The 24,873-nt window shown below is 42.9% G+C and overlaps 1 protein-coding gene across 2 annotated transcripts in view; it reads right to left on the bottom strand.

The window, feature by feature from the left end:
- LOC126089044 (lachesin-like) overlaps nucleotides 1–24,873 on the bottom strand; it is a 1,131,845-nt gene that overhangs the window by 95,258 nt on the left and 1,011,714 nt on the right. For both annotated transcript variants that reach the window (XM_049906881.1, XM_049906882.1), the window contains exon 10: nucleotides 20,846–20,920. In XM_049906881.1, coding sequence (XP_049762838.1) covers nucleotides 20,846–20,920 — 75 coding nt within the window. The remainder of the gene's footprint in view (nucleotides 1–20,845; nucleotides 20,921–24,873) is intronic.

Genomic DNA, 24,873 nt, shown 5'->3' with positions numbered 1-24,873 from the left:
AATTTCAGGAAGTGCATATCAATGTGTAAAGCCTTTAAGAACTGCTTGCCCACATAGAAGCAAAATTTCTGTTTTTCTAATAAACATGCAAGTAACATGTTAGCGTAAAAACAGCAGATAAGACTACTTTAATTTTTATTTTTTCATTTTTTTTGCAAACATGTGCCAAATTTGCAAGATATGTGCAAAGGAAATACAGATCTGTTACAAAGAAAATTGGCCGTGTAACTTAGCACAGAAATCCAGTTATAATTTTACTACGAAATAGAGGCTCATCCGACCAAGTACAGAAAGCGTATGGTGCAACACGTTTTTTTGTAATTTGTTAATTACCATCTTCTATGTCTACGTCTAAGTCTTATGTATTTGTATCTAAAATGGTATGTTTGCTCCTGTCAAAAACTATTTCCTTCTTGAATATTGTTCGTTTACATCTGACTTGAATAAGTTGTGTTCCCGTAAAAATTTTAACATAATACCTGTTACTTTGTCTATTTATGACAGGTCATCAGGTGATGTGTCCTGTATGATCGTAATGAGGGATTCCAATGCAGTGGTAAGAAAGGGGGAAGAGAGCAAAAGGTTGGAAGATCCGGATTGGGTAATAGGAACAGCAGGGGTAAACGGCTGGTTAATTTCTGCGTAGAAAATTCTCTTGCGATTGGAAACAGATTGAACACCACAGAAGACAAAGATATAAACTGGATATCTAGGCTGAATGATGACAAATACCAAAGTGATTATATCATAATTCAGAATAGGTACAAAAACTGCCTAAAGAGTGCCAGATCATACCCTGGAGCAGACTCAGTTTCAGACTACAACCTTGCAGTGGCGGACTTGCAAATAAGGTTGAAGAGAGGAAGAAAACCAAGAGAGAAATTTGACACAGAGAGACTAAAGGAAGGAGGTAAGGATGCTGAGCTAGAAAACACATTTATGTCAAAATGGGACAGAGGATCCTACGAAGAGAGTGCAAAAGAGAAATGGAAGAGGATGAGACAAAAGGTTGAGGAGTTTGCAAAAGAAGTTACAGGGGTGAGGAACTTCCAAAGAATAAGGAAATAACGGTTAACCAAGGCAATGATGGGTAAGATGGAAGAAAGAAGGGAAGGATGACAGCAGGAGCTGAGTAAGGAAAAAGAATGTACAGAAATCTGAGTAATGAAATAAGGGGAGAAACAGAACAGACCAGGATGACATGGACAAAAGAGAGATGTATGGAAGTATAGAAATTACAAAAGGAAGAAAAACATGAAATGATGTGTATATTAGCTGCTGACTTCGTCTTTAATTCAGAGAAAAAGTAGGAACAGTATGGGAATAGAAAGAAGTGAAGATACTATGGTTATTAAACAGGAGGAAATGTTGGAAAAGCGGCGAGAATATATAACATAAGGTATAACGTCACCCTCCATATGAAGCACGACATGGACAAACGAGAGATGTATGGAAGTAGAGAAATTACAAAAGGAAGAAAAACATGAAATGATGTGTATATTAGCTGCTGACTTCGTCTTTAATTCAGAGAAAAAGTAGGAACAGTATGGGAATAGAAAGAAGTGAAGATACTATGGTTATTAAACAGGAGGAAATGTTGGAAAAGCGGCGAGAATATATAACATAAGGTATAACGTCACCCTCCATATGAAGCACTTCGTCAGTCTCTACCTCACGTCTTACTCCATGCACCCACATAAAAACCTCCTCTTCTTATTAAATACCTTCATGGCAATTTCTGGACGTGTTTTTACCTCCTTATTGCTTCTCATGCCGTCCGTAATAATGCGTCCTTGCTATCTGAAAGCATTAATTTGTTCCATATATTCCTGTCCTAACTTTATAGTCTTTTCTTTTATACACTGAAAGGGGTAGGGATGTTTATACTGTTTAAATTAACATGGAGAAAGTACAGTGGAATAAATTAATGGACCCCTCAAGTAAGAATGGTGTCAACTGGTGGGATAAAAGCCTGATTAAAACCTATGCCTACAACAGAACATGCGATTACAGATTGGGAACGAGATGACAGAGGAATGCACAACTGGGACGGCGGTGAGGCAAGCCTGCTTGAGGCAATGCTGCTGTCTGTCGCCACTACGGCTTAACATACATTTGGAGCATACTATAAAGAAATGTCTAAAACAAAATAGAGGAGTTCAGGTTGGTGGTAGGAGAATAGAATGTATTAAATTCAGAGGAGTTCATGTTGGTGGTAGGAGAATACAATGTATTCGATTTGCGAACATCTTATTGGCAGAGAGTGAAGGAACTATAACTAGAAAGTTAAAAAAAATTAAAGAATACCTGTGAGGAATTTGGAATGAGAGTTAATAAGAAAAAGGCAAAATGTATGTTAATAAGGGCAAGAAAAGATCATAAAGTTAGGACAGGAAGATATGGAACTAATTAACGCTTTCAAATAGCTGGGACGCATTATTACGGACGCCATGAGAGGTAGTAAGGAGGCGAAAACACGTATAGCAATTGCCATGAGGGTATTTAATAAGAAGAGGAGGCTTCTATGTGGGTACATGGAGAAATAAATTGTAAATTTGTCGTAAGATCTTATGGGACCAAACTGCTTAGGTCGCCTGTCCCTAAGCTTACATACTACTTAATCTAACTTACACTATGGACAACACACACAACCATGCCCGAGGCAGGACTCGAACCTCCGACGGGGGAATTCGCGCGGACTGTGACAAGACGCCCCAGACGACGCGGCTACCCCGCGCAGCGGTGCATGGACAGGGACTTGAGGAAGAGACTGACGAAGTGATTCATATACAGACCTGAGACATGGAGACTGAGGAAATAGGGAAAAAGAAGAACAGAACCATCGGAGATTTGGATTTAGAGGAAGATGGAAGGGATGCGAAGGGATATCCAAACAAACCGGAATTATTTTTTAAAAGCAATATATTTTCAAATTGTTTACAAAACAACCTTATCCCCTTGAAAATACTCTCCATTAGAATTAATACATCTGTCCTAGCAGTGCTCCCACTGTTCATAACATTTTTTGTAAGACTTGGCTGACAGATATTCCCTATTTTTTTCTTGACTTCTTCAGTGTTGTAAAATCGATGTCTTTCATGCCCCTTTTTCATGTGTGAAAATAAGAAAAAATCGCATTGGGCCAGGCCATGCGAGGAAGATGTGTGGGGCAGCGGAATCATTCCATTTTTAGCCAAAAACTGTCTAACAAAATTGGCAGTGTGTGCAGGTATGTTGTGACTGAAGAACCAGTCTCCTGTATGCGATATATCGGGTCGTTTCTTGACGAACACTGTTGCTCAATTTTCTTAAAACTTACAAATAAATGTTTGATTGACAATCTGATCTGGAGGAACAAATTCTGTATGAACTGCACTCTTGGCATAAAAAAATCTAATCAACATTGTTTTTATGTTTGATTTGACTTTTGACGACATTTTCTTCGATGGGGTGATGAAGACGTCTTCCATTGCCTTGACTGTTGCTTTGCTTCTGGGTCGTAACCATAGCACCATGATACATTACCAGTAATAACCTTTGACTGAAAATCTGGATAAGTTTCAAGATGTTGTTTCAAAGCAAGACATCTTTCAGCCTGACATTCCTTTTGATTATCAGTCAGAACCCGAGGAAGAAACATGGCAGCAACCCTTTTCATTCACAAATCTCCCGTTAAAATTCGCTGAACCAAGCTCAAAGATAGCCCACTAATTCATGACTGTTGATCATTTGTCTGTCAACGTTCTGTGAGCACAAGTTCTCGAATTTTTTCAATATTTTTCCAATGAGGGCAGTTGTTGGACGTCCAGAACGAGGTTGGTCATTAATCGACATGACAACATTTCTAAATTGAGCAAACCACTCGTAGAACTGAGTTTTTCCCGTAGCGTCATCATGGTAAGATGTTTACAACATTAAAATAGTTTCAGCATGATTTTTACCGAGTAGGAAACAAAATTTCGCAGCTGAGAGTTGTTTACTTAAACATTCTATCATAAAAAGCGAAACAAGAACAAAACAGTGCAACAAAAACAATTAATACAGTTGAATGGAACAAACCAGGTCGACAACACAGGCGCCACTGAACTGGCAGTGAGTTGCATTATAGATGCCTAGCGGCAGAAATGCGTACTACACAGACTCCGCCCACGGAAATATTATTCCGGTTTTCATGATGGTTAAACATAGTGAGAAATAAGGTATTGAGAAGAATGGAGGAAAGGAGAGAAATTTTAAAGGTAATCAGGAAGGGAAACACAGTTGCTTGGACACTGGATGAGAAGAGATAGTTTGTTGTCGGATACTATAGAAGGAACGGTGGATTGAGTAACAAGAAGAGGACGCACAAGATAACTGGAAACAATTATTAGAAGATGAACAGGGTAGAAAATGACAAGACTGCCTGGAGAGCTACATGCCCGAATGCAGAACACTGATGATGATGATGAGATGATAGGTCAAACCCGAAATGCGTCATGACGTTGAATGTTTATTAATGTTTATTAATTCAGAGAAAACCAGCGACTGTTTTTAAGCAATAATCGTATTCATAGTGGTTGCATGCCTGCATAAGATGTTTCAGTCGGATTTGGACCACGATTAATGCAGTATAAAACGACGTCTTGCATTTGCCGTACAAGCTCAGCTCCACGCGATGCAAATTTCATGAACTCAACAGGCAACAAGTCAAATTATTCTGACAGACGAAGTGTTCTCTGTCACGTATTACAAGGTTGCTTCGGACCGTTGATTTATATGAGAAGAGCTACTGGCAATATGTTTCACAAGTATAACGTTGAGGAAAAATGTTTTTCTCTCGGCTATTGTTCAAACTGACTTGTTGACCGGTTGGTTTTGAAGAATACTACTTCCTCGTGTGTTCTTGACATCGCATTATTTTCTTCCCGACGATAAGTGATTTTTTATGCTTAGTCCAATTCGGAGTTTGATCAAGATTAGCCATCTACAGTTGAAATACTTCGTCTCCAGTGCCTCGTTACACAATAATTCGTCCAGTTTGTTACCACAGCCGCCCAGTTTGTTACCACAGCCGCTTTTCAGATTTGAATCCATTGAGAAATCTGAACACAAGTGCAAATGTTTGCAATACGGATTTATTTTGTACTTGTGAAGAACACATCCTCAGTTTTTGACGGCACTCGCTCATAACATCATCGTTAACAGTACTTTCTTTTCCTCACATCAGACATTAATTCTATGTAGTTCACTCAGATATCTGGCTTTGTTACAATCTGTCTTCTTCTTCCAATCAAGGATTAGGTCTCATCACTTCTTCCTCAGGGATCTGTCACTCCTTCCCCTAATAGGGTTGCATTCCTTCGATTGTCGGGGGTTTCTCTGGGGTGACATACGCGATACAAACTCTTTGCTCTCACCAGTTCTGCATTCATTGGATTACTGTTTCAGTAATTGGTTGTACCCCAGTTCTTCCCTTCCTTCTTCATTTCTAATTTCGTCTTATTTTGTGTAGGCTTTTACTAGACTGCGGAACTTCATTTTTAATGTTTCAAGTTGCCTTAATGCCCTATGTTCTTTAAAGAACTTCACCTGGGTTTCCCTTCTCATTTTACACTTCAGTGTTTACCTTGCCGTGCCGCATATGTGCTGATAGGCACCCTTATTTATGTTTTTTTCTTCCTCAACAATTATGTCACATCCGAGATAATGTAAACGGGACAGCTGTCATACACTACTGGCCATTAAAATTGCTACACCAAGAAGAAATGCAGATGATAAACGGGTATTCATTGGACAACTACATTATACTAGAACTGACATGTGATTACATTTTCACGCAATTTGAATGCATAGATCCCGGGAAATCTGTACCAAATGGTTAAAATGACTCTGAGCACTATGCGACTTAACTTCTGAGGTCATCAGTTGCCTAGAACTTAGAAAAAATTAAACCTTACTAACCAAATGACAGCACACACATCCATGCCCGAGGCAGGATCCGAACCTGCGACCGTAGCGGTCGCGTCGGTTCCAGACTGTAGCGCCTCGAACGGAACGGCCACTACGGCCGGCGAAATCTGTACCCAGAACACTTACCTCTGACCGTAATAACGGCCTTGATACTCCTTAGCATTGAGTCAGACAGAGCTTGGATGGTGTGTACTGGTACAGCTGTCCATGCAGCTGCAACAAGATACCACAGTTCATCAAGAGTAGTGACTGGAGTATAAGGACGAGCCAGTTGGTAGGCCACCATTGAGCAGACGTTTTCAATTGGTGAGAGATCTGGAGAATGTGCTAGCCAGGGCAGCAGTCGAACATGTTCTGTACGCAGAAAGGCCCGTACAGGACCTGCAACATGCGGTCGTGCATTATCCTGCTGAAATGTTGGGTTTCGCAGGTATCGAATGAAGGGTAGAGCCACGGGTCGTAACACATCTGAAATGTAACGTCCACTCTTCAAAGTTCTGTCAATGTGAACAAGAGGTGACGAGACGTGTAACCAATGGCACCCCATACCATCATCACGCCGGGTGATACGCCGGTAAGGCGATGACGAATACACGCTTCCAATGTGCGTTCACCGTGATGTCGTCAAACACGGATGCGACCATCATGATGCTGTAAACACAACCTGGATTCATCCTAAAAAATGACGTTTTGCCATTCGTGCACCCAGGTTCGTCGCTGAGTACACCATCGCAGGTGCTCCTGTCTGTGATCCAGCGTCAAAGGGTAACCGCAGCCATGGTCTCCGAGCTGATAGTCCATGCTGCTGCAAACGTCGTCGAACTGTTCGTGCAGATGGTTGTTGTCTTGCAAACGCCCCCATCTGTTGACTCAGGGATTGAGACGTAGCTGCACGATCCGTTACAGCCATGCGGATAAGATACCTGTCATCTGGACTGATAGTGATAAGAGGCCGTTGGGATCCAGCACGGCGTTTCACCAGGCAACGGCGGTCAACTGCTGTTTGTGTATGAGAAATCGGTTGGAAACTTTCCTCATGTCAGCACGTTGTAGTTGTCGCCACCGGCGCCAACCTCGTGTGAATGCTCTGAAAAGCTAATCATTTGCATATCACAGCATCTTCTTCCTGTCGGTTAAATTTCGCGTCTGTAGCACGTTATCTTCGTGGTGTTGCAATTTTAATGGCCAGTAGTGTGCTACCTATGAGTCTTGTGTCATAACTCTTGTTCCTCATGGAATATTTTCCTGAAAAGGCCACTGTTTTGCCTTTCTTGTTAACTTGACGTTATAATTTAGACTTACATTGTTCAATCTGTGTACCGCTATTTGAAGTATGTCTTGATTGCCCTGTACATTTACTTGATCGTCGGTATAAAGCACTGTATCCCAAAATTCATCCCTCCCAGTTCATATACCTCGAGGTAATTTATTCTTCATCCAATCCATAACTTAGTAGCCGATGTCGATGTTGAACAGTGTAGGTGGCGCCCTCATGTGCTGCCTTCTTCCCAGCATTATGTACACGAGGGCACTGTTATTGTATTATAGGTGAAAGTGCCTCGCAAGTTTCAGAACTCATGTAAGTTTGTGAGGACAGCAGAACAATTAGCGGGAATTTCATTGTGCTGTAAACAATGATTAGCAAGAGTCAAAGAATAAAAGAACATATTTTCTCTACAAATGAGTTACACATTCGATATTACACTTACTCAGTAATACAGAAATTCTGAATGAAAAAGAGGCACTTAAGTGAAGGCGGTAACTTCTTCTATTTATTTCGTGGCGTTTATCTCGTATAATCACAGAGCGGCATTTTAGTTGTAGACTTTTGCAACGCTAGTGACAGATGGTGGCCAGATGCTTATCAGCCAACATCCCCCTCACCCCTCCCTGCCCCACACAGGATGGAACTTGTGTACACCAGCTGTGAGGGTCCAGTGTTATTTGATGTGAAGGTGTGCGAATGTTTTCTAAATGTTTGAGAATTATGTAACTGACATAATCCATGGGTAGCAGCCCTGTACACATCTTGCCTGATTTGGCGACCACGCCTAAAAACCACATCCAGTCGTGCCGGCATACTGGCCATCGTACTTAATACACCACACGAATTCGATCTGGGGCCGGCTCTCCTCCCCGAATCACTACAGACGCCCACTACTGCACGCGGCTATGCGAGCCTGTCTAAATGTGAATGCGGTAAGAAACCGGACCGTCTACTTTTGACTTATGAAGTAGGAAACCTCTTTTTAGTACACCGTCCCTCATTCAGTAAAAACGGAATCATTATAGGATTCCTGTTAAGACCTCTTTTCCTCAGTAATGGGTTGAGCTATCAAATTGAAATTTACGTCAAATATTAAGGTCTACGGTTCCTGGCGGCGTAAAAAATTTTCGCTTCCAGGACAATGCAGTCAAAAAACATGGCAATTTATATCACATATTTTGACTAAAATCACAAAATTTGGCTAGAAGCAAGGTTTCACTCTACAAGCACAGGAAAAAAAATTGAAAACTGTTAATCTGGAATAATATCGTATAAAAATATTTTTTTCCAATTTGTGGTCCGCCTGCCTGCATGTCCGTCTGTTGAGACCCCCTTTTCTCAGGAACAGGTTGTTGTTGTTATTGTTGTTGTTGTTGTCTTCAGTCCCTCTACGATTTTTACCCTCCACGCTGCCCTCCAATGCTAAATTTGTGATCCCCTGATGCCCCAGAACATGTCCTACCAACCGGTCCCTTCCTCTTGTCAAGTTGTGCCACAAACTCCTCTTCTCCCCAAATCTATTCAATATCTTCTCCTTAGTTATGTGATCTACCCATCTAATCTCTAGCATTCTTCTGCAGCACCACATGTCGAAAGCTTCTATTCTCTTCTTGTCCAAACTATTTATCGTCCTTGTTTCACTTCCATACACGGCTACCTCCATACAAATACTTTCTGGAACGACTTCCTGACACTTAAATCTATACTCGATGTTAACAAATTTCTCTTCTTCAGAAACGCTTTCTTGCCATTGCCAGTCTACATTTTATATCCTCTCTACTTCGACCATCATCAGTTATTTTGCTCTCCAAATACCAAAACTCCTTTACTACTTTAAGTGTCTTATTTCCTAATCTAATTGCCTCAGCATCACCCGACTTAATTCGACTACATTCCACTATCCTCGTTTTGCTTTTGTTGATGTTCATCTTATATCCTCCTTTCAAGACACTGTACATTCCATTCAACTGCTATTCCAAGTCCTTTGCTGTCTCTGACAGAATTACAATGTCATCGGTGAACCTCAAAGTTTTTATTTCTTCTCCACGGATTTTAATACCTACTCCGAATTTTTCTTCTGTTTCCTTTACTGCTTGCTCAATATACAGATTGAATAACAGTGGGTAGAGGCTACAACCCTGTCTCACTCCCTTCCCAACCACTGCTTCCCTTTCATGCCCCTCGACTCTTATAACTGCCATCTGGTTTCTGTACAAATTGTAAATAGCCTTTCGCTCCCTGTATTTTACCCCTGCCACCTTCAGAATTTGAAAGAGAGTATTCCAGTCAGTATTGTCAAAAGCTTTCTCTAAGTCTACAAACGCTATAAACGTAGGTTTGCCTTTCCTTAATCTTTCTTCTTCTAACATAAATCGTAAGGTCAGTATTGCCTCGCGTGTTCCAATATTTATACGGAATCCAAACTGATCTTCCCCGAGGTCGGCTTCTACCAGTTTCTCCATTCGTCTATAAAGAATTCGCGTTAGTATTTAGCAGCTGTAACTTATTAAACTGATAGTTCGATAATTTTCTTTGGGATTGGAATTATTATATTCTTCTTGAAGTCTTAGTCTCAGGAACGCGTAGAAGTTGAAATTTATGTCTTTTTTTAAATTATCATTATTATTTCTCTTTGGATTTAGGATTCATAACATATGATAAACACTGAATGCTGCTCCTCTAACACGATTTTGACTTCCCCGTGATATTTCGAACGGTAACGTCATACAGTACGAATGACAAGCACAGTAGTCGATAAACGAATGTGACCGTCTGCTCTCCTCGGAAGTGAAAGCCAAATACGAATCGTGAATGTGCGCGGCCACGACGCAGGAAATGCGCGGTGTAGCGGCGGCCAAATAGCGCCGCGGGCCGCGGGCCGCGGGCCGCGCGCCCTGTGTACCCGGCGCAGAGTTGCCTGTTTATTCTGCGCGCGCGCCATTTGGCTGGCGCTCCTAGTCCCACGCCGCGTCGCCTGGCTGTTGGCGGCGCGGCGTCGCCAGGCGGCTCTGTTGACACACTGCCGCGAACAGAGCCCGTCGAGCGTCCACGTTACTCGCCGAAATGAAACGTCCCGCCTTTGACGTGCCCACATAACTAGTTAATACACGCCGCTCTTCATTGGCTTAATTGCACGCTTAACAAGTGTAGCAGCTCAAAGGAAAAGTTGAGTTACACGTCAAATTAGAGCTACACGTTCGCTAGATTTCATCTCCAGTTTCTCTGCGTGCCACTTGCATGAACGAATAGGTCTTGATTTTCCGTAATTATGACCACTTAGCTTACATTGGACCTAACATATACGCAATTTGGCCCGTGACAAAGGGAAGGCCTCCGACACATAAAACTGATTAGGCTCATATTTGCCAGCTCGTTTGTGTACAACCTAAAATGAAAGACACCGTACGGTCGCTTGCAGAGTATCTGTGTAACTGTAGATGTAGATGTGGGAGATATTTTGCCTCAACGCCCCCTAAACAACCCCTAAATTTCGCAACTCGCAATAGCCTCAAAATTGACGGAACCGTCAGATAATAAGCATTTTTCATGATCATTTGCAAGGTCCGCAAATACATATTTTTCTAGAAGTCAAAGAAAGAAACTATTACGACTGCCGTTTATGGACCAAGAGCTAAACGCCGGTTAACCGTTGGCGAACTGACCAAGGCAGCTGGTTCGGTAACGTTGTTGCCTCTGGATCACGGGGTCCCGGGCTAGATTTCAGCCTGGTCGATAATTTCCGCCGCCCGGGGACTGGGTGCTTCTATTATCTTGATCATTTCATAATCTTTTGTGAAAGTGGCGAGACTGGAATTTATACGGGCTACGATAACCGCACAGTAGAGCGCTCCACAATCCAAATTTCATGACCATCATCAGCATCTGGCTGGGGAGCGGAGAGGCTTTGTTCGATTTCCAAACATATAACGCCATTCTTTTCTCCATTTGATTATTTTTCCACATCGGAACAGCTAGGAGTAGGAGTGTTAATAGTGTAAGGAAATCAGTAAGGAATTATAACAAAGTATAAAAACATTCCGAGTGAGACTGCTGCGAATTCGTCACGGGGGACCACGGAGAGTCATAGTGCAACGCTTGTTCACACCAAGCACTGGACAGAAGTTTATTTCGATGCTTCAGAACTGCAATGCGCTTATAGAAACCCAGTATGAATTGCCCAATCGCTTGAATACATCAACGATTCACAGCATAATTGAAGGTCAACTGTTACCACCGATTTTTCAGGCGATATTATCATACCCACGCTTTTTTTTTTTTCATCTGTCTTTGATGCGGCCCGCCACGAATTCCTTTCCTGTGCCAAACTCTTCATCTCAGAGTAGCACTTGCAGCCCATGCCTCAAATATTTGTTCGATGTATTCCAATCTCTGTCTTCCTCTACAGTCTTTAACCTCTACAGCTCTAGTACCGTGGAAGCTATTGCCAGATGTGTTAACAGATATCCTACCATCCTGTCCCTCCTTATTGCCAGTGTTTCCCAAATATTACTTTTCTCGTCTTATTCTTGACCTTAACAGAGCACCTGATTTTCTACTTCCTTCTGTAGCACCACATCTCACATGCTTCGATTCTCTTCTGTTCCTGTTTTCCCACAGTCCCTGTTAGACTACCACAAATTCTGTGCTCAAAATGTACATTCTCAAAAATCTCTTCCTTAAATTAAGGCATGTCTTTGGTACTAATAGACTTCTCTTGGCGAGAAATGCCCTTTTTACCAGTGCTAGTCTGCTTTTGATGTCCTCCTTGCTCCTACAGTCACTGGTTATTTTGATGCCTATTGCTATTTGCTACTTTCCTTAACTTCGACTGCTTCGTGATCCCTTATTCTGATGTTATGTCTCTCGCTATTCTGATTTCTGCTACTTTCCATTACTTTCGTCTTTCTTCCGTTTATTCCCAGTTCATATTCGATACTCATTAGATCATTCTATTCAATGGATCGTGTAATTCATTCTCATTTTCAAGATAGCAATATCCGAGGTATCCATCGAAATTATTTCCAGAAAAAGAAATATTTTAAACTCAAAACTAAATCTGTTTTCCGCCGAAATTCGGGAAGGAACAATGTAGTTGCGACATGATAGGATTTACTAGAGTTCTTGAAGCCGCGAGCATATTTGCTTCGAGAGTTTGTATGACAGATTACATCCATGTAGTTCTCGGAAGGCTACTAAGAACATGTAGAAGAGTGAGTGGATGATGTTTGGTTTGCGGGGCGCTCAACTGCGCGGTTATCAGCGCCCGTACAATTTCGCCACTTTCCTGGATGATGATGAAATGAGGAGGACAACACAAACACCCAGTCATCTCGAGGCAGGTGAAAATCCCTGACCCCGCCGGGAATCGAACCCGGGACACCGTGCTCGGGAAGCGAGAACGCTACCGCGAGACCACGAGCGGCGGACTAGAAGAGTGAGTGAAAGAGCCTTTGTAGGGTGAGGGCAGGATTAAAATTTTAATTCTTTCCTAATCAATGTCGAATGGGAAATTATGCTATACCCCACCACTCCTAGAAGTCTGTCGCACCCTGTACACTACACAAGCCACCGTACGGTTTGAGCCAGTCGGTACTTTTGGTACTACATCTGATCTCCCGTCCCTGTTCCACTTGCAAATGGTGTGTGGGAAGAGTGATTGTCGGTAAGCCTTCGTAGTGTTATAATTTCTCGGTTTTTCTCGTTGAGGTTATTTTGCCAGACGTACGTTCGAAGAAGTAATATGACGCTCGACACTTACAGGAACGTATTCTCTCGCAATTTCAATAGTAAAACTCTCCGTGATGCAAAACGCTTCCCTTGCAGCGTCGGCTACTGCATTTTGTTGGGCATCTCAGCGATCGTGGTTACCTGTCATTGATTGTTGCTAATGAACATTCCTATGTTACGTGCGAGTCGTCAGTTACTTCTAGAAGAAAACAGTGCAATGTGTACTGATAGTTCGTAACATTACACGCACCCCTTTAATCACGCACCCCCTTTATAGCGTTCCAGACCACCTTTAACACGCAAAAGGGCCTCAGTTAATTGTGACTCACGTTGTATACGTCACTGTAACACGACGGTACAGCTCGCGCAAAGTAATCTGGCCTCTGCGCGGAGACACGTTCTCGTCTTGAGCACTAGCAGAGACCGCCCCTCTGTTTCGAAGGAGATGTCATCTCATCTCGCTGTCGCCTGTGAACCTGCGCACTTACAGCATTCTCCTTGCTTCCTTTTCACTACAGACAGGGTAAAAATTGTTGAACTATATGAAGTAAAATTTTCGTAACTTCTAAACGGTTTGCGTTAGGACGTTAAACCTGCACTTTTGGCCGCGGGGTATGATGGGAATTAATTTGATGTGAATATGTCTTCGTTTAGCGACGAAGCCCACTTTCATTTGGATGGCTTCGTCAATAAGCAAAATTGGAGCATCCGTATTTCATGATCGAAAACTCTCTTCACCCTCAACGGGTGACTGTGTGGTGTGCAATGTCCAGTCACGAAATAATCGACGCGATTTTCTGTTGATGGCACAGCGACTGCCGAATGGTACCTGAGATTTTGGAAGATGATTTCACCCTCATTATCCAAAGCGACCCTGATTTCAACAAGATGTGGTTCATGCAAGACGGAAATCGATCCCATCGAAGCAGGAGAGGGTTCGATGTTCTGGACGAGCACTATGGGGCCCGCTTTCTAGTTCTGGGGTGTCCAGAGGCCACTGTCATGGTCGTCGACTGGCCGTCATATTCTCCGGATCTAAACACATGCTACTCCTTTTGTGGGGCTATATTAAAGACAAGGTACACAGCAAATACCCATTGCAGTGTGGGAAACAGCCATTCAGGAAGTCCTCGAAAGCATCGATGTTCCGACACTTCAGCGGGACATACAGAATTTCGCTATTCGTCTCCCGTCACATCATCGCCAATGATAGCGAACATATCGAACATGTCGTAACCTAAATCCGAATATCCACAGTGACGTTTACATGTTGAAACAAGTGTGTTCACGACGTAGTTTGGAACTATTTTTTTTTGAATAGTTCAATAATTGTCGCCCTGTATCATTGCACTGCGTTATCGGGCACCGTAGGTATAGTGAAAAGTTCTATGCCCGTTTGACTTTATGCAGTGCCATTAAACATCATTCGGAAGAAGTAAACAAGAGAGGAAAAATTTCATTTAGACCGCTAGGTACTCCCACTGCAAAGTATCAGAGAAGAAGGAAGAGACGGGAAACTTGGCTGCAAGTACAGGGAGTGGAGAAAAATATGGGCACACCAAAATCATAACGTATTACCATTGCTACTAAGGTGTAGGAAAACCATTGCATTCAAAACAGTTCCCAATCGTCCCGCAACTGGTAAATACAGGAATGGATAAATACAGATCCAGGCAACGATTATTGAGCCAGATAACGTTGATGAACTCATATCTCCAAAGTACGCCACAAAAGCGTAATAATGGTGAGATACTGTGACTATGGTGGCCAGGAGATATGCGACGATTCATCCTTGTGCTCACAGATTAGTACTGTGTGAACAAGGGCCCTGTCGCCTTGGAACACAGCATCACCATTGAGGAACTAAGATAGTACCATGGAATGGACCTGATCACCCAAAATGGTCACTTAAATCTTGGCAGTAATGTGAAGTTACAGAGTAACCATCGGAACCAGGGAATACCACGATGTGACTGCCCAAATCCCAAACGATTACCGACCTTCCACCATGTTTCACTCATGAGGTGTAAATCCTGGAAGAATTTGGAATCAGTGGGAAGCAGGGAACATCCGACCAAACGACTTTCTTCCATTGCTCCATCGTGCAGATTTTATGGCTTCGGCACAACGTTTTACGTGCATTTGCGTCACTGATGGTTGTTTCGGAATTCCATCTCACACTGCAGTTCCTACTTATGCGGCTCCCTTCATGTTCTTTTCGTTCTGATACGGTTCGTCAATGTGGCATTCAGTTATGCAGTCACTTTTGCAGTTGTCATGGTTTTATTTTTCTTTAGAATACTATTCGAATGACCGTCCACAACGATCACTCAACACACACTTCTCTCCGTGTTGTTCCTTAGCGGATGACGTATTCCCTGTATGAGGCATAGATTTTAGATACGGAGCCTCTTGAAACACCAAACACTCCCGCTATGGTAGTGCCACCATAGTTTCTCTAACGATATGCCCGCATTCGAATTCACTTAGCTCCGACGCAACGCAATCAAAACAACGTGAAACACTGTTCTGACCACGACTGGCACTTGAAACGTATTGTGGACATTGCAAAATGCCGTTCGTGGTCAAATACAACAGCTTGACCTACAGGCCTTACGTGCATCTCCATTTACGTTCAAGCATGCATTTCCTGTGATGTTTCCTTATTTTTGTAGCCACATTTTAGTCCAGCCCCTGTACTCCCCGTGGCTTCATTACATCAGGAAAGTAGAAGAAGATGACAAATGCATACTTACATAGTATGACAGACTGTCTGCCAGGTGACAGACACAGAACTTCCATGGCACACGTGTTCTGTATTTTACTCGTTAGTATCGTACTAAGCAGCATCTGCTACACTACATTTTACAGAATTTCCATCTGGCATTCTATGGTTGGACTTGTTTTGCTTTGCTTGGTCCTCTATTTACGCTGTTATTACTTTTTCAAAATACTCCGTTAACTTATTTTCGAATTATTATTAGTATTGTTACACAGTTTACACAGTAGAATAGTAAGTAACTGCAGGAATAAAATTTTGTAAGAAATCGCCGGATACTTCGCGAATGGGGCAAGTCTGCCAGATACGCAACGGCTTCGTTAACAAATGTCGACACGGGAGACTCGAAGTACAAACAAGGTGGCAGCTCGTTTCATCAGACAGTGCGAGAGGGAAGCCAAGAACAACTGAATCTGTACTTTGACAACAGAGCGCAGGCACGCAGAACGCTCTGCTGTAACGAGGCCAAATGCAGTAATTTCACCTAGGGACGTCAAAGAATGACTTTCAGGATTCAAACTTCGCATATAGGGACGTGTTGAAACATGTATGTGAACAGTATAGAAGCCAGAAGTGCTGACAGGACGAGGAAACGAGAGCACATTCGGTCGGAGGGGACTTGCGATTTACAAGCCACATCATGCCATTGACAGTAGTGAGTGGTTGAGGATGGGAGTCGGGGCGATCTTCCACGGATGAAGAATCGATACGTCCGTCTGCAAGCTATTCGGCATGGTCGCTGGGCGCCTGTGGCACAACCTTAGCGGATGAATGTTGGGACCACGACACGGGCTTTCCTCCAGTTGCTAATGGCTCTTCCGCCTCCACGCCTTATCCGCAACTGATTAGAGGAGTACTCAGTAATCTGGGAACGAGGCTAAGAGTTGCTTCATCCGAGAGTGCTGATGCTCCGACAGAGGTCCACAGTCTCGTTGGGCTGCGAAGCCTCACGGCCGTCGATCCATTCTACGGACTGCAGCACTGACCCTAGAAAACGCCGTGACCAACGACTAGCAGGTTTCTTGCCGGGCACTGACGAGCCACCTCGCGCTTTCAATCAGTGCCGACTCAGCACGGTCACTGCCACGCAGTGCCGGAAAGGTGATAGAGCTGTTTTAAAACTCTCACCGCTAAATTACTGTTAACTGAATGATGTTTCATTAACGTCATGGTGCCTCACAGGATCACTCAACCCCGCTCTTCGCTCTACCTCATGATAGATAGAACTGATATGACCTATTAATACAATGGTTTGCTCACTGGCTATCTGTGTATGTATGTGAATAGTGTTTCCACTGTCGCACTTGCCAACCCTACCGGTGGCGTTTCGCAACCGAGCACCCACCGCTACCATTGTACACAACAGTACCGTCTGCTGTTTTGAGCTCGCCATGAACAACAAAATATAGTGTTGTTCTTTAGGATAAAAATTTGAATGCTTAATAACTTTGTGATTAGACCATTCCGATTTACTCATAAAACAATACAAGTGGTATTACACAGGTTGAAAAGTATTTAAACCGACAAACTCTGGGAGTTTGTAGGGGACATCAAAACAAATATTTTTCCCTAATGTCATTTTTTCCTATGGCGAGTATTTAAACCGGTAGAGGAACTGTGCTCTGGGTGGATGATCAAATGGTTCCAGGTTGTGGAGACACTGTAAGTGAAATGTACGTAACAATTGCTCTCGAAGGACTGTTCTTACATTCGTCTGATTCGTCCCCATGTTGCGTGCAATTGCACGAGTGCTGATTGAAGGATCCCGCTCCACATGCTGCAAGACAGCTTCCTCAAATTGCAGCGTTCTTGCCGTGCGACGGTGTTCCTGTCCAGCTAATCTGCTAAACGACCCGGTCTCGCGCAGACGTTGGTACACAGCAGCAAAGGTCGAATGATCCGGGATAGGGCGATTAGGATATTGTTGTTGATAAAACCGCTGTGCAGCTCGTCCGTTGTGGTGCGCTACGCAGTACGCACCAACCATACCAGTGCACTCACTCCAGGTGTATCGCTCCATTAGTAAAAAGAGACAATCCACTACTACAATGGTGGACAACAGTTGCCTACAACTGAAGAGCGTAATACGCCCTCTAACAGCTGAAGATCTAAATACGGCCTCTAACAGCTGAAGATCGTAATATGGCCTCTAACAACTGAAGAGCGTAATACGCCCTCCACCGGTTTAAATAATCCTCAAAAGACATTAGGGAAAAATATTTGTTTTGATGTCCCCTGCAGCCTCCCAGAATTTGTCGGTTTAAATACTTTTCACCCTGTAGAGGAAACCGTTTCTCTAACTTACGAACATATGCTTCCGTAGTCTCTTAAACTGCAACGACTATCGTCGACAGGAACAAACCCTCGATCGGGCAATAACTGAACTTTATCTTTAAAGCAGTATATGGCAAGGTCATGACGTGAAGCTCGTGCCGGGCAATGAAAGACTGGTCTATAGGTCAAAACTGAATTTGTGTTTTGAAACAGATCTACGTAGATAAATCCAGTATATCGAACGTTCTGCCGTGGAATAGGTTCCATCAATAAAGACCGTCTGTGGAAAGACTTCAAACCTATCCACAACGGGCAGAACCGTTATAATTATACTTTCCTTACCCATAAATTCCTTTAAATGTGGTAACGCATGGAAATGAGTGGGTTTAAAAGCTGATGAATAAGGTGTATAGCGCAACAATTACAAATTCTCACCTCCCAATTTCCAGTACCAAAGTCCCTTTCCTGCCGGTCGCATTGTTATGAAGCAAGTTTAACGTGTCACACTTGCCGTCTATGCCACTTCTTACGTACTTTTTTCATAGGTGGGCCAGACAACTTGCTTAATATTCCCCAGGTTACGTTTTACACTTTACAACCCTCGACCGTCACCTTTCCAGTGGATGAAGCAAACTTTCTCTTTTCTGTTGGACGGACATTGGCTTTCATCCTCTGCTTTGTTTGCTGTTTAGGGGGACGGTTCCATTTTTCATCAAGTCATAAATAAGACAATAAAAGCAGTTTTACACTTCTTTGAACATTCCAAAGGTTACACAAAGAAAATAAATGTACCTCAATGATTATGACATCTGATACTTCATGTACCTTATGTGGTGGACTGGCGATACCATATTACACACTTGCTCTATATTGTGTGCTGTAATGTCAGATTAGGAAGAAGTACTACCATATTTCAGTTCACCTTGAAACGGTACAGTAGTTTCCGCTCTATAAATAGCAGGTTTCGCTGCTCGCTCGCACCGGGAAATAGAAACAGAGGCGGCTCCGGAGCCAATTTTATTACACGACGCGGCCGGCCGCGGGTGCAACAGAACCCATGTGGACGGGTGGAAAGAAATGTGTCAGGCTTCATAACACGTATTTATATGTGTCGTGTATTATGCATTTCTTGTACGTGAATGTCAATCTGCAAATGAACTTTCCTAATCCTCCTCACACCTTTCCGTAAAGCGTGGCCAAACCTTTGTTGGGAAGTAGTTCTGTAGTATAGTAGTGCCAACCTTACTCCTGGGTAGGGGATCAGAGAGACAGCACAGGCAGGTAAAAGCCAAAGACTTTCCAGTGTCACAAGATTTGGGGTGGAGAGGTTGGTCACGGCCAAGTGGTTCGACCACCCCCTCCACCGGGGCCCAGGAAGACCTCCGGGTGCCCGCCATATTCGGGGGTGTTACAGAAGACGGGTAAGTGAGCAGACGTGCCCTCGGTGCGTCTGTCACAATGCTCACGCATGTAAGAGAGGTATTTGAATATTTGTACTAATTCTTTTATTTCCAGCTTCGGATTGTGTAAGGAAATGAATGATCACGTTAATTTAGGAAATTTGACCCCCTGTGTTAATGTATCTGGTCCCCAGTTTGCCTGTTATCCTCCTAACGTAGTGGATGTCCTAAGTAAAATATTGGGAGGGTTTGGTGGTATACATTTGGCCAACGCAATTCCGTCTTGCTCGTAGAAAAGTGCGTGCAGACTGGTATATAATATACCCGGGCTATAAGATGTAAAATTGTAATATCTGTAAACTGGAACAATTGCTGCAATCGCTGTAAAATCGAGTGATAATATTTAAAATAAATACGTAATCAATTGTCATCAATCTTTAACATACCTTAAAAATCCCAAAGAAGTCAAGTTAAAGGAATTCATTTAAAATAAAAGATATAGAATGCAGGGACCCACACACCAGCGTGTGAGCCCTCCAGCCCCTTGCCTAATATCGTACAGAAAGGGCACGCACTCTAGGTACCGCTCTCAAGCTCCCCTCCCACGTTATCCGTTGCGCAATTTTGATTCAGGGCTTGATGACATCAACTTTCATCTGGCGTCCCTAGGCAAGGAGGTTAGACGGTAAACTTTCAACCTCCCCGTTTATTACGTGTTGAAAATTTTGGAGCACGTTCTCTGTGTACTCCATAAACTTCAGACTTTTATACTTGGGTCTTAAAATGCCCACAGTAAACAATTTTGTGAATGAATCACAAGAAACACAATTCCCTTAAAAATCCATACACGTTCAAAAATACATTTTTTGAACAAAAACGTGTTACGTGCATGAGATATTTTCCTCGTTCGTATCTACTCATTGCAATTAAATTAAATAAATCACACTAGTCGTTATGATATCTACATCACAAAAAGCAATCATGCATACTGGTTAATACGTTAGACATTTTTATTTTTAAAGGATATACACGTTTATTTTTTATATTGTTAGTTTTCTAAGGAGCGATGAGGTTAAATTAGCTAATTGCAAATTGTCACTATGAATAAGCAATGTACCCTGTGTAGTATAACATTTTCTCCTTCAAAAAAGTAGGTTTCCCCTCTCTGTGTCCCGACTGATTACGGCAGGGAAATGGTACGCGAGAGAATTGCGTAACTGACATTAGGTGCTATTACTGATACGTTCCCTTCATCATTCAAACGTTACCTTCGGTATAGTCTGTGGTAGTTACGTCATTGACTGCTGGTAGTTCCAGAAACTTCAATAATCTTGAATGTCATTCGAAAAGTTGAGACCATATAGTATAAAATAAAATACAAACTATGTGGATGATATACATTTGGAATTAATTATCTCTCATTTTACAATAGTATCGGCATACACTCACTCTTTTTCCGAAGTGTGTTGGGTTTGGTCACGGAGATGTCCGTGGTTGTAGACGTAGTGGACGGCGCAGGAATTTCTGGAACAGACAAATTTGAAATTAGTTTCCATGCACCTCATTATCAGCAAACTATTTGGTGTATTATATATGTATAAGACAATAATTTAGTGTCATTCAAGATTTTCTTAACTTGTTACAAAGTGATATTTGTTTGGATTGATTATTAACATGCTTTACTTCATTTACGACAGGGTATTTATCGGTGGACGGAAAAGCATCGTATAGTCATTTTAAAAGAGGGCGCTCCGAATTTGACTTGATAGTTTTAGGGAAACAGCAAGGAAATCTAAATCTGGACTACCAAACAGCGATTTGAATGCGACCATCTTGCCGCATGGACATTCAGAATGTGTATACATTCTCATATTTTTATAACAACAAAAATAACTCTATGATACTGCGCTCTATCACTAAACATAAGTGCAGTGTAGAATATGGCTACATACTGCCTTCAGAAATCATTAAACATGAAAACCCGTTTTGAGAAATGATGGGAAAGATGTCGCGGATGCTGCTACTGACGAGAGTTCTGTCACAGCCATTTCGATACCTTATTCGCAGGATTGGAAAGGTGCGTTGTGAAATTCATGCTCTTCCTCATGACCGAGTTAACAATAAACGTCACTGCAGGCTGACGCAAGGAACATTACAGAAGGGATATAGACGGGAATCGGCAAGGTGTTCTTCAGCGATAACTGCATGTGGGCTGTGCTGGCACAGCAAGAATCACACCCGGGCCATGCAGCAGCGTAAGTTACCACACAGTCAAACCTCGACGCCGCAGCCAAGCCTGAAACACCGCCGACACGCCAAATATGCGGAAGCCAGACTGTAGCGGTGATGACTTGATTACGACACCACCATGCCTCGCATCGCGGCTCTGTTGTGGCCTACGAAACGCAGAATTGTGTCCTGTGAAAACAGGGGTGACGAGCCACTATAAATATCATCCATTTCAGGACTTCATTGTCTGTCTCCGCCAGGAGCCAGATGTGAGAGGTACTCCGCGGCAGCCATCGACAGGAAGTGGTTCATTCAGTCTGCCATATTAGAAGCCGCTTTCGCTAGGTGCGGAGCTATAACCTTAGCGGAAGTGCAGATGTCACCAGGAGCTGAACTGGTGGCTTTCAGATGAACGGCCACCTGCTGGCAGACTTCTGTCTGCTTCGTTAGCTGCCAAGTCACCCTTTGCCGTCAACAGGCACACACTACCCCAGCACGGCACTGAGCGCTGCTACCTACACGGGGATATTTCGTTTATCACTGCGCCATCGAATGTTTTCTACGCTTATGAGAATACAGCGATCACACGTCATCATCGATTACTTCCAAATTTGTCGTAAATGCAGGGTTGGCCACAAATGGAACTGAAGAAAGTGGGAGCTTCTGATCACCAAACGCATTTGAAAATATCATTTTCGGTGCTGGTGAGTGAGGCATGGCCCTTTTATGCTAAAGTAATTTGTAGGTTGCGGTTCGCCAAGTCGAAAGAGTACATAACGGTAATCCGTTATTAATTTTTTAATTTTAATTTTTCGCATTTTATTTATTAATATTTTCATGAAGTGCATAGGAAAGAAAGGAAAAGAAAAATTGGGTGAATGAGTACGTGGCAAAATGTAGGAATGTCGTCATTTGTTGATCAAAATTCGGGAATCCTTCAACAACATTTTACAAACGTATTTTGACTGATGTAAGAAAGTGCAGAAGATTAAATTTCTTCTGTCAACAGACTCGTGGGGATGAAGAAGGAAACGAAAACTGTATAAAAAGAATTTTTTTGGTATGAAGGAGGATTGTCATCACGCAGTAGTAAAGTAATTTCCCCCCGTCTGCACCACACCCTTCCTTCCGCAAACCACTAACTAGTGAAGCCACTGATGTCTGTACGTAATGTCTGGTAAAGAATTTTATCAAAAAGCTTCAAAACAATTCTTGTCTCATCGGGAGAGGAAAAGAAACCACATCCCGAAATGGCTGGATCAAAATACATTCCATTTCCAATTTTTGCTGAACTGATGCGTTACGCATCGTTAGCTGCCACAGAGTACAGTGAAAGAGAACTTTTAACGAATGTAAGCCACGTCCGATTGTCTACACAAACTCTAAAACAACCTTCTAGATACGCTAAATGGAATTCAAAACAGTTGCTGAACCTTACTGTATCCATGACTCCAGGGAAGAAAGAATGATTGCTGTCTCAGCCCCCCCCCCCCAACCACCCTACTGATGGCGCAGATACAGGGAACACTCAGCAAGGTTTGGGGAGAAACTCAGTCTTGCTCATTTCAAAGGAATGACCAACGTAAGTCGGCGTCATCGTTTTAGAGAAACCGTAAGTAAAAGTAACTAAATCGGGTTTTCCAAACAGAGGTTGGAATCAAACTCCTCCTGCTTGTCGTCAGTACTGAAGAAATCGATTGTTGCGTTTTCAGAGATAGAAAAATACAAAGACGAATCTGACATTGGCGTAATCACGGTATACAGACGATTTATATGGAAGCACATATTTTTCAGAATAAACTATATGAAGTTATTTATTTACGCATTATGAATATACGTTTCAGGAAAGAAACAGTGAGAAGGACAGAAAGAGGGACAAACGAACAACTGGATTCGAGATATATGTAAGTATTAACTCTTCTTTTGTCATGGAAAAATACAGCTTCACCTACACGTTATTGTGTATCATGCCCCCGCCCCACATACGAGCATATTCTCCTGAAAATTGCACGAAGATTAGCACGAGTCAGGCGTTAAAATACGGACAACATGGCTGCTAAGTTGCTTTACATGTTTCTACACGGTGATGGTTTGGCGCGAGAGCTTTCCAGTCGTATGTAGGAATGTAGTCTATGTGTCACAAAGACATCGTTAAGGACATAGTCCTATTATTCTTCTGTGACGAGTGTCTGCGTGGGCTGAGATGGCCTTCTGACACGTCATCCATTGTCTCCCACTGGAGAATCGTAAGGATTTCATGGCTGATCATTTGCATCCGTTTTACTTCTGCACCATTAGCACTAAAAAAACATGAACTCATCTACCCGAAATCGTGGCAGAATGTTTTGAGAAATACACTGCCTGACAAAAAACGTGAAGCACCCAGAAAAGAAAGATTAAAGGAAAGGAAATTCGATATTTTCAAGTGAAATTCACAAAGAATCTGCCAGTATGAGACCACTTGTCAGCATGACGTTGTACCCCCTCTGACCTGGATGCATCCACTACCTTAGTTGGGGAGGGTGTCATGAAGCCGTCGTACCCTCTCCTCAGGCAAGCTGGCCCGCAACTGTTGTAATTGGTCCTTGGTATCCTGAATATAGCACTATGACTGACTTGACTTCGGAGCTGTTCCTACAAATGTTCTCCGGAGGTAGAGATATGGAGAGGTGGCTGGCCATGGAGGCACCTCGGCAGCACACAGACAGTTCACTGAGAAAAGTGCCTTATGTGGACGAGCATTGTCCTGTAGATGAAGGGCACTGCAGCACTGTTGTATATGAGAGGGACCGCACGAGGACACACGTGTCTGTGATGTATCATTGAACCCTTCGACACTACTAGCCATGCCAGCAATTCGTGGTCCAGCAGTTAGTCACTGCCTCTACATTGGTCTGGTCGGACATTTTCTTCGTTAGGGGTCTGAGTGATTGTGTTGCCCTAAACTTTTCCTCTCACCTTTATCGATGCGCAAGTCGCCGAAGTAGCGTCAAATAGAAAACTTGCACCAAGTAGCCGAATAATCGCAGACGTTGTCTCCCAGCCTATACCGTCATTCGATAATTTCAATTCACTACCAGCTGTGACCCGAAGACATGTCCGATGGCTCCCCATACCATGGCACCAGGAGTATCAATGCTGTGTCCCTCTCCGTTGAAAAAACAGGACCTCTTCGCTGGTAGTGCCCCTTCTCGTCGTCGATGATTATCTGGGGTATTTCAAAGCCGAGATTAATCACCGAACGCAGA

Source organism: Schistocerca cancellata, chromosome 1 (genome assembly GCF_023864275.1).
Source record: "Schistocerca cancellata isolate TAMUIC-IGC-003103 chromosome 1, iqSchCanc2.1, whole genome shotgun sequence".
Classification (NCBI taxonomy): Eukaryota; Metazoa; Arthropoda; class Insecta; order Orthoptera; family Acrididae; genus Schistocerca; species Schistocerca cancellata.
The sequence above is the reverse complement of the archived record's forward strand: the minus strand, read 5'-3'. Positions and strand labels throughout refer to the sequence as shown.